Here is an 11,885-nt window from a genome sequence, read left to right as displayed (position 1 = left end):
TAATAAACTTTAAACTTTTACCATAGTGTATATAATGCTAGACATAAAATAAAAAAAAACATTTTGGATGGCATCAATTATCAATAGTTAAGTTGAAGAGTTAAACAAAATAATATTTAGTAGGAGAGTTATCTATAATTAATTAGAAGAGATTAAACTAAATAATAATTATCCATAAGATATTAAACTAAATAATATTTAGTAGGTCTATAATTATTTAGAAAAGATTAAACTAAAATAATAATTATCTATAATACATTGTCTAATACGATGATAAGTGTCCCCCAAATGATTTCTTTTATTATATAGGATGGATAACGATAATGATAATATTGAACTAAATTACCAAATTTTGACTTTTATGATTTTTTTTATATTTAATTTAAGACTATAGGGTTTGGTCTTGACCCTTATGATTACCATTAGCCTCCATATTAGTGCCATGTCACCTACTTCTAAACCATCATCCAAAACCACTACCCTAAGGGTGTGGTCATGAACCAAATAACTAATCTCTTATTTTAATTTATTTTTGTTAAAAGGAAAAAGAAAAATTAAAAAAAAGGAAATGAGGTTCATGGTTACCATAGTTTAATCCATGCCAACCATGGTAGATGATGCAAGGGGGTGATGTAGCAATCCACTAATGGTCCTACGTGGCGATTGACGACCCAACCCATAACCCCCATATCCTTTAGCCTAATGATAATAATATCATTGAACTAAATTACCAAATTTGTGTTCGTTTAATATTGTAAAGATCGACTAAAATGTATGAGGTATACATCAATATTCATGGTTATCAAAGATTACAATAGGCTTCAATATACTCACACAATCCTTACTTTCATATCCAATCTGCAAAATAAAGGGTTTATGCAATCATGAATCCAGAGTAAACTGTCATTTTGGTCTCTGTGGTTTGGTCAATTTTGCCACTTTATTGCAAAACTCAAACTTTTTGCATTTGGGTCCTTGTGGTTTTAGTTTTATTGCCATTTTGGTCCAAAAATGAAATCAGGACATACTTTTCTTATAAAATCATGCAATTTTGTCATTTTCCTCAGGGGCAAATCAGGTCATATTTGTCTTATAAAATATGGTATTTATTTATAAAAAAGAAATGATCATTTTGCCCCTGCGGAAAATGACAAAATAACATGATTTTATAAGACAAATATGTCCTGATTTCATTTTTTGACCAACATGGCAATAAAACTGAAACCACAAGGACCCAGATGCAAAAAGTTTGAGTTTTAGACTAAAGTGGCAAAATTGACCAAACCATAGGGATTAAAATGACAGTTTACTCTTTATATTATCTGTAAAACAAATGATTTTGAAGAAAATACCTGTCCAAATATGATTTATGCTTAGTTTTGGTATTTGGATACTTAAAACTGAATAGTTGATCCAAGGCCGTTCCAACCTTTTTGAAGAGATTAAACAAAATAATATTTAGTAGGAAAGTTATCTATAATTAATTAGAAGAGATTAAACTAAATAATAATTATCCATAAGATATTAAACTAAATAATATTTAGTAGGTCTATAATTATTTAGAAAAGATTAAACTAAAATAATAATTATCTATAATACATTGGCTAATATGATGATAAGTGTCCTCAAATGATTTCTTTTATTATATAGGATGGATAACGATAATGATAATATTGAACTAAATTACCAAATTTTGACTTTTATGATTTTTTTTATATTTAATTTAAGACTATAGAGTTTGGTCTTGACCCTTATGATTACCATGAGCCTCCACATCAGTGCCATGTCACCTACTTCTAAACCATCATCCAAAACCACTACCCTAAGGGTGTGGTCATGAACCAAATAACCAATCTCTTATTTTAATTTATTTTTGTTAAAAGAAAAAAAGAAATATTAAAAAAAAGGAAATGAGTTTCATGGTTTAATCCATGCCAACCATGGTAAATGAGGCAAGGGGGTGATGTAGCAATCCACTAATGATCCTACGTGGCGATTGATGACCTAACACATAACCCTCATACCCTTTAGCCTAATGATAATAATATCATTGAACTAAATTACCAAATTTGTGTTCGTTTAATATTGTAAAGATCGACTAAAATGTATGAGGTATACATCAATATTCATGGTTATCAAAGATTACAATAGGCTTCAATATACTCACACAATCCTTACTTTCATATCCAATCTGCAAAATAAAGGGTTTATCAATCATGAATCCTTTTATATTATTTGTAAAACAAATGATTTTGAAGAAAATATATGTCCAAATATGATTTATGGTTAGTTTTGGTATTTGGATACTTAAAACTGAATAGTTGATCCAAGGCCGTTTCAACCTTTTTGAAGTGATTAAACAAAATAATATTTTGTAGAAGAGTTATCTATAATTAATTAGAAGAGATTAAACTAAATAATAATTATCCATAAGATATTAAACTAAATAATATTTAGTAGGTCTATAATTATTTAGAAAAGATTAAACTAATATAATAATTATCTATAATACATTGTCTAATATGATGATAAGTGTCCTCCAAATGATTTCTTTTATTATATAAGATGGATAACGATAATGATAATATTGAACTAAATTACCAAATTTTGACTTTTATGATTTTTTTATATTTAATTTAAGACTATAGGGTTTGGTCTTGACCCTTATGATTACCATAAGCCTCCACATCAGTGCCATGTCACCTACTTCTAAACCATCATCCAAAACCACTACCCTAAGGGTGTGGTCATGAACCAAATAACCAATCTCTTATTTTAATTTATTTTTGTTAAAAGGAAAAAGAAATATTAAAAAAAGGAAATGAGGTTCATGGTTTAATCCATGCCAACCATGGTAGATGAGGCAAGGGGGTGATATAGCAATCCACTAATGGTCCTACGTGGCGATTGATGACCCAACCCATAACCCCCATACCCTTTAGCCTAATGATAATTAGGGATGGCAATGGGTCGGGTTCGGGTCGGGTATTGGTAATCCCATACCCATACCCGGTTATAAAATCGCGTCCCATACCCGACCCAATACCCGTCGGGTATTTGTCGGGTAATTACCCGTCGGGTATCGGGTTTACCCATTAGTTTGTTAAAATATATACGTTGGGATTTCTAAATACATTTTTTTTACTATTGTAATTATGATATTATTTTATTTATACAACAATTATTATAAATTAAAAATGTACATCACATATATATAAGTTTTATCATAAATTAATAATAACTTTATAATACTTATACACTCACATGCATATACTTCACAACATACAAAATATAAATACTATTATCAAATGAATATACTAAAAGATTTTTTTTCACATCATGAACATACTAAAGTAAATCACTAATAGACAAGGGTTAATGGAAAATAAAAGTATAAACTAAAAAATCGGGTATATGATCAGGTATATAGTTTGGGTAAACGGGTATGTGGTTTCGGGTAATCGGGTCGGGTATCACCTAATCCCATACCCGACCCATACCCGCGAAATTTTTTAAAACTAATCCCATACCCGGCCCAATACCCGTCGGTATCGGGTATACCCGTCCCATTTGTGTCGGGTTTCGGGTATACCCGTCGAGCTCAGGTATTTTTGCCATCCCTAATGATAATAATATCATTGAACCAAATTACCAAATTTGTGTTCGACTAAAATGTATGAGGTATACATCAATATTCATGGTTATCAAAGATTACAATAGGCTTCAATATACTCACACAATCCATACTTTCATATCCAATCTGCAAAATAAAGGGTTCATGCAATCATGAATCCTTTTATATTATTTGTAAAACAAATGATTTTAAAGAAAATATCTGTCCAAATATAATTTATGCTTAGTGTTGGTATTTGGATACTTAAAACTGAATAGTTGATCCAAGGCTGTTCCAACCTTGTTGGAGACCAAAGGCAAAATGAAATTTTGAGGCAATTTTTTCTTTTTTGAGTACTACAAACGATACTTTTTTATCCGTATTTGAAAACAAGCAAAAATCTAACACAACTATAATATAGAGTGGTTTGCTTTTATAATAAATCAAACAAATTTAAAACAATAAATTTTACTAATATTCATAGTTAGCATATAAATTTTCTTTTAATTGGAGGCCCTAGATCCAAATCTGGGTTACTTATACTATAGGTCCGACCTTGAGTTAATCAGATGTATTTGATCTAAGTTATTTTAATACTTTATTGGATACCGATGTAAAAACAATTAAAAAGCTTACTAAAGAAGTGATGACTACAACGAGTGTTGTTCAACACTTTAGAAACGGGTTAAGTATTTAATCACTAGAAACAAGAGATTGCAAACTTGCGAGTTGATTCTCATGTGCACCTACATGTCTTATTGTACTATGCAAACAAATAGTTATGTATATATTTACTACTTGATTATAAATACTCATGTTTATTCAAGCCATACACACGTTTTTTTACAGAGATACCTTTTTTATATCATCAAGGGGCTGTCTGGCAACATCTGAATGGTTAAGTGCTGAACCAGTAAGAGATCTGAACCATTAAGTGCTGAACCATTAAGTGTTGAACCAGTAAGAGGTCTGAACCATTAAGAGCCTATATAATGCTTAACCGTTCAGAGGCTAATGTCTGACCAATTCAAATTAGAGGTCTTAACCATTCAGACTCTGTATGTTGCTTAACCATTCAGAGGCAAATGTCTGAACCATTCAGACATCTGCTCGTGAAACAAACAGTCTAAACCATTAAGTGTTGAACCAGTAAGAGGTCTGAACCATCAAGAGTCTTATTAAGAGGTAAACAAACAACCCCTAAATCTATTCTACTCGTGTAATACACGGATTCTATGTTGTCTATAATTTTAAGACCATGTGTAGTGAAAGACACAAATAATGCCCCCACTCTTGGCGTTTTGCGCCATGTGCCAGTCCAGTCAGCAATGAGGTATTATGGGACCTTTTTCTAAAATGAGTGTAGTGGAGATGTGAACATTGTGGGGCATTATGTTAAAAGGGGTATAATAGAATTAAATAAAAAAACCATCAAAAAATGATATTGGCCAAACAAAAAAAAGAATAACGTCATTGGCCAAAGAATTAGAACAAAGACGTAACCGCAAACGCAAAAAAAACGCCCAAAGGTAGTTTAGGGGCGTTTTTTTCAAGGAAAAAACGAAAAAAAAATCCCACTACCGGTGTTCTAACAAAACAGCAGTTGAAACCCTAACCCAATGCGTTTACGATGGAAGAAAACAATATAAAACCTAGAACTCAAATCATAAAGGAGATACGTGCCCACCAAATCAGATAAAAAAAACAATTGAGATGTGGGTGATCGTATATTCTTCCACCTGCACAAGTTTCAATCAGATTGTCTTCATCAGTAGCAATGCAATAAACATATTTGTTGGTCAGAGATCGTGCAATGAAGCATTTAAAAATCATCGCACGATTGCTCCGGTTCCGTCGTTGTCAATGCCAGATCCATGTAAGATTTATCATTTACGCCAAAAATCGTCAAAACATAAACATCAAATTGACTCATGAAGTATAGATTATTATGGTTATGTGTCCTTCAAACATCTCGATTCGACAGCCGAAAACATCGCCGGGATAATCTCACTCGCGTATTGTTGGCGCGTGCTTCTACTTTCTTCTGATTTCTGAATGACTGGTGTGTACTTTTTATTATTATTATTTTATAAAAATTAGGGCACACTTCAACCTGTGTTTAATCTTTTTTTTTTTCTTATTTATTTTATAAATTGAGTGTATCTGATCTTGATGTGTGAGTTTGATCACCTAAATAAAGTTGTGTGATTAGAGAAAATGAAAACATAGGATCTTATGAGTTGATATGTAGGACTACCAACTGTAGGTTATAACCAAGGGCTTTTAGCGACGGATCTATAGCGGCGACCTTTAGCGACGACAAATGGGACTTTTAGCGACGGCAAAAGTCGCTGCTAATGCTTCGTTTTCTTGTAGTGGTGTGAATTTGATTATCTAATCACATTTGTTTGGTGCACACAGTAGAAGATCATGGTTTTGTATATATATTTAGATCGTATTTTCTTGCTACAGCCAGTTGGATTGGGTTCTTTTTTGATGTATGATTGAAGAAAATGAATTGATAAGATCTCTTACAAGGTGATATTTAGGACTACCAAATGCAAGTCATAAGATCAAAAGATTAAGATCAACAGATTGATGTTATGTGTGAATTTGATCAATTAATTAATCACATTGGTTAGGTGTAGGCAGTAGATGATTGGGTTAGATCCTATATCCTACAACATCCAGTTGGATTAGATCCTATCTTGATGTATGATTAGAGAAAATGAAGCTATAGGATCTTACAGGTTCATCCCTAAGACTACCAACCGTACATTACAAGAACAAAAGCGTAAGACAGCAGGTTGATCTTCATGTGTGAATTTGATCACCTAATCACATTTGTCGATCATTATATCCTAATTTATTATAACAACCAGCTGGATTGGATTATAATGAAATCATAGGATCTTACAAGTGGATCCCCAAGACTACCAAATGTTGGTCACAAGAACAAAAGATATAGATCAACATATTGAAATTAGTTTAGAAAGATTGTTTAAAAGTTGAATCCATAAAGGAATATGGGACTATGAGAGTATCAATTTAAGTGTGTGAAGTTCTCTTGGACCTGAGTTTATAAACATAGAAAAGCCTGGTAGAGCAAGGCTAAAAGAAAATGTGATCTAGCTCTTGAACTTAGTTATAAGACTTTTGGTTTAGAGTTTATGCTATAAGGGTGACTAGCGCCATTTGTGAGATTGAATCTAGAAGTAAACTAATCCTTATAAATGATTAACTATTTTTCTGTGTCCTAATAATGTGGGTTATTACTAGATTGATCATTGTTGACATCACTTATAGAAAGAAAATTAGTGTCTAGATATCCTAGAAGATTATCATTAGATCCTATTTTCGTACAAGTTACAACAGCCATTGGATTGGATCCTATTGGCTAATTGATGTAAAATTAGAGAAAATGAAATCATAGGGTCTTACAAGTTGATCCCTAAGATTACCAAATGTAGGTCACAAGGATAAAAGATCAAGTTCAACAAAGATAGTCTGTAATTGAATCACTAAAGGAATAGAGGACTATCAATTTAAAATGTTTGATGTTTTCTACTTTTCTTGGATCTAAACTTATAATCATATACTTTAAGCCCGGTTGGTTATATAGCATAAAAAGATGTAGCTTGCTCTTTGTATGATCTAGCTTTGAACTTAGTTATAAGATTTTTGGTTTAGAGTTTAAATAATAAGGGTGGTTAGTTACTTAGCTCCAATTATGAGATTGAATCTTGGAGTAAACTAATCCTTATCATTGGATAACTATTTTTTTATGTTCTAATAATGTGGGGTTTTACTAGTTTGGTCATTGATGACATCTCTTGGTTTTTTAAGCATAACTCCATTAGTTGGGCTAATTGGTGTAAATTCCTTAGCTTTTTCCGTTATGTTGTTTCTGTTTGTTTGTGTGCTGCCCCCACATTTTTTTGGTGGGGAGGCCGTGTGAATGAAATTTTCCTTTCGAAAAAAAAAAACTGTATAGATACCCCTAGAAGGATCGTGTTTAGATCCTATTTTCTTAACAAGTTACAACAGCCAATTGGATTGGTTTCTAGTTTAATGTGTGATTAGAGAAAATGAAATCATAGGATCTAAGATCTTACAAGTTGATCCCAAAGACTACCAAATGTAGGTTACAAGAACAAAAGATCAAGTTTAACAGATTGATATTAGTCTAGGAAGATTGTCTGAAATTGAATCTTTGAAGGAATACGGGACCATGAAGTTGAAGTGTTTTGGGATTTTCTGGACCTGAACTTGTAATCATACGTTAAAAGCCCGGTTGGTTATATAGCAAAGTTAAACAAGATTTGGCTTACTCTTTGTATTTTCAAGCTTTGAAGTTAGTTTATAAGATTTCTGATTCATAGTTTAACTATCAGCCAGGGTGACTAGCTCCGTCTATGAGGTTGAATCTGATTAAACTAATCCTTATTAATTATTTTTCTGTGTCCTAATAATGTGGGAAATTACTAGATTGATCATTAGTGCTTAAATATCCTTGAAGCTATGAGATCTAATTATATTTGGTTAATGCTAAATTGAGTTCCATTAACCAAACAGATCATGATCTGAACCTCTTTACAACTGCATAGTTCATACATTGAAAGATATGTCACTAAAAGGAAATATGATAAACTCATAATATATTGAAATCTTGCACCATTAACCAGAAAGATATAAAATTGACATGCTAGGTAGCAAACATATGTCTCCCCGCATTAGAACATATAATTTTTGTTAAACAAATGACACATATTCCCTTCTAAATTATTGCCCTTTCGCTAATCGTGATTATATTTTCTAATCTGATTAAAAACTTCTGAAAGGTTGCATCTAAGCCGAAGATGATCTGCACAGCTGTATTCTCCCCTGACAGGCTCAAAGTAGTTAAAAAAAATATATCGAATCTCGTCTTTTATATAACTCTTCTTTAATTTATTACAAGTAACACATCCAGTTTCCTTACCTATAAATATGTCTCCCATTATGCAGATATCAACTTCATTAACAGATATCAGTTTCTATCCCAACAGGCCAACAATTTCCACTTTCATCAAGAAAATATGGAATCTGTGAATACTCTATTTGGAGAATGGAATTTCTTTAGTGGAGTAAATGTTGCTGAAGAAGCCAATTTTATGGCACAGTTGCTTAATACTTTTTCTCCCCCAAATGATTCAACCAATGTTACCACATTTTGGCCACATCAAGAACTAACCACAAACCTTAATGAAGTTGATGAGACTTCGGCTTATCTGTCAGATAACACCAAAATTTACCTACATTGTCTGTCCCAAGACTTTAATTCTTCTGATTTAAGTGAATTATTGGTGGCACAAAACACAGAAGATAACGATTTGTCTGCAAGTTCTAGGAAACGCTCGTGTAGCATGGCAGATGTAAGTTAAACATGCTGCATATATGTACGTGTAATTGTGTTTAATCAATCAAAGGTTTATGATAATGATTTTTCACTGTGTAGGTTCATGAGAACAGGGAAAAGATAAAGTGTAGAAAAAGTGAAAAACTTGTATCTAAAAGCAATGAAGATGAAGCTGACCATGATGCAGTTTACGGGCAAATTATGAAAATTTATGGATCTGATGGTGAATCTAATCGGTCTCAGGAAACAAGTATAAGTCCAAATGCACCAAAAGGGGCAGTGAATCTGAAATCAAAAGGGAAGACAAAAGCAAATAGGGGGTCAGCAAGCGATCCACAAAGTGTCTATGCACGAGTAAATTATAATACACATTTATATTACAGATTAATATTTCGTTTTTAACGGATATAGAAATAATCCATAAAACTGCTTCCTGTTCTTATCAGAAAAGAAGAGAAAGGATTAATGAACGGTTAAGAACATTACAGAAACTTGTTCCTAATGGTACAAAGGTGAGTTAACATTTATATCTTGTTTTAGACTGTTGTTTTTAACTGAAACCAACTTTCTATATACATATATTTATATATTTATTTTTATAAATTGAAGGTTGATATAAGCACAATGCTTGAAGAGGCTGTTCAGTATGTGAAATTTTTGCAGCTCCAAATCAAGGTAACAAAACACAAAAAAACAATAATCCTAAATAAATTCTGATTTTAGAAGATCCATATATTGAACAAGAAACTTAATGATATTTGCAGCTATTGAGCTCTGATGATCTATGGATGTATGCTCCAATTGCATACAATGGAATGGACATTGGGCTTGACTTGACAATTCCATCACCAAGATGATAAACATTTTGACTATTCTGACCTCAGCTGTCACATTTTTCTGAATAATAAATATTCTTTTATAATATTTTTTGGTGTGAAAAAAAGAGATTAATTTCATCAAAAGATGTTTGTATGCTGGAAACTCAGGCATAAAGCGAGAAAATGTTTCTTTTTCGGTTGGGAACGATTGTACATTCATGTAAATTTCCGCAACCCCTTGTATTCAGGGCCGGCTCAACCTATTTTGAGACCTAAAGCGAAATAAAACTTGGGGCCCTTTCCGAATGATTTAACATTTTTAAACGACCAACTTTATATTTTTAATTTTTATTTGACATAGAAATATAGAAAGCAATTAACAAAACATACAAAAATAAGGAATATAATTGTAGTTTATACCTGTTATTTCCCTTCTCTTTGATTCACTGTTAATAATCACGAAACAAACCAACATTAATAGTCATTGTGTTTGAAAGATGAACACTACTAAGACAATTGGAGTCCTTTACCATTGCAATACATCAACATTAGTAGCATTTGTCATCAAATTTAATATTAACTAGTCTTTTTGTTGTCGCGCGTTGCGGCAAAAACGAGCAAATGATAATTTAAAACAAATATGATTTGAAAATAAAGCATGTTGTTTAGAAAGCTAAACCATTAGAACGGTTTAGTTTATCATCGTACTATTTTATGATACCAAATAAATACTTTACTATAAGTACAATTTCGTTTTAACAAAACTTATAACGGAATGTCGGAGAAAACATCAATCATAACTACGTACTTAAGTTTTAAGAAAAGGTTATAAACATATAATATTAAAGAAATATCAAATTAATCGATAATATATGTTCTAAAAAAGAAAAGAGAATTATTAAAAAAACGGTATAGTAAATATATGGTTTTAAAAAGAGAAAAATAATTAAAAATATGTTATTAAAAATAAAAAATAATAAAAAAAGCTATATATTATTATAAAATTAAAATTACTATTCATCAAGCTTCACTAACAATATATATATATATATATATATATATATATATATATATATATAATATTCATATTAAATTCATATATAATATTTTTAAATAAAGGCCTCAAAATTTTGGAGGATCAAAGCCCTCGCTTTACTTGAATGGCCCATGGGCTGGCTTTGCTTGTATTATCTTCACAAAACACGAGCTACTTTGACAGAGTATAATTCTCTGTCAAAAGCACGAGTTAAGATCTTAGTATTATCGTAATGTATATCATAAAAATTCATAAAAGGTAAACAACATTTTGCTATAAACAATATTAATGAAAATTTTAAAATGTAAGAAAAGAGAGTTTAACTTATTAAATATTAATAAGTAATTCTTTAGGTAACATAATGCTAAAGCGATGTGTTCAAATGAGAAAAACTTTTTTGTAACAATAAAAAATAAGTAATTTCAACAAAAAAGAATGTTTCATTTTACTTTATTTAATTTTTGTATTTAATATTAGTGTAAGTGTATTTTGGTAAACTTAAATATTTCATTAATTGGTAGTCATCTTTTTTAATAGCTAACTATATTAAATTTGTAATTTATTTAAAAAATATATTTTTTCAAAGAAGAAAAAAAATTAATTTAAAGTTTAGGATAAATTCCGAGGCGTGTAAGCTGAATTACGAGCCGTGTAGGATAAATTTCAATATTTGTAGGATAAATTTCAAAACGTGTAGGATAAATTTTACAATTCTATCTTTTGTTCCTTTTCTTCTCAAATGAACCATCCCCCAATACTAAATATAGATAATTTAGAATGGAGCTGACATTTTTTTTAAATGACAAATGTTACTCCTTAAATATTCCTTTGCTTCGGTTTGAACCTAGGACCCCCCCCCCCTTAAGAAGCAAGCGCCTCTACCAAGTAGGCTACCATACACTAGCAGAATGGTGTTGACATTAATCTCTTCTTTGTAACACCCAAAAATATGTAATTGAATTATTGTACCTTTAAATGTTTTAGTATGCAATATAATAACTTTAGTTGACTAACTAAGTT

At 31.0% G+C, this 11,885-nt stretch overlaps 1 protein-coding gene across 2 annotated transcripts; it reads left to right on the top strand.

Moving 5' to 3' along the window:
- The first annotated feature begins 5,233 nt into the window (after positions 1-5,233).
- On the top strand, positions 5,234-10,138 carry LOC110885796 (transcription factor bHLH84). 2 transcript variants are annotated; one of them, XM_022133503.2, is made up of 6 exons: positions 5,234-5,489; positions 8,621-9,027; positions 9,111-9,365; positions 9,458-9,523; positions 9,621-9,686; positions 9,776-10,138. In XM_022133503.2, exons 1-6 carry the CDS (start codon positions 5,327-5,329, stop codon positions 9,866-9,868), a joined length of 1,050 nt encoding a protein of 349 aa, XP_021989195.1. In that variant the 5' UTR covers positions 5,234-5,326; the 3' UTR covers positions 9,869-10,138. The 2 variants fall into 2 exon arrangements, with proteins under 2 accessions (XP_021989195.1, XP_021989196.1); XM_022133504.2 differs by having other exon boundaries at positions 5,366-5,675.
- Positions 10,139-11,885: the final 1,747 nt, after the last annotated feature.

The sequence above is a fragment of the Helianthus annuus genome, chromosome 10 (assembly GCF_002127325.2).
Source record: "Helianthus annuus cultivar XRQ/B chromosome 10, HanXRQr2.0-SUNRISE, whole genome shotgun sequence".
In the NCBI taxonomy this organism is placed as follows: domain Eukaryota; kingdom Viridiplantae; phylum Streptophyta; class Magnoliopsida; order Asterales; family Asteraceae; genus Helianthus; species Helianthus annuus.
This window is presented reverse-complemented; position numbering and strand designations above follow the sequence as displayed.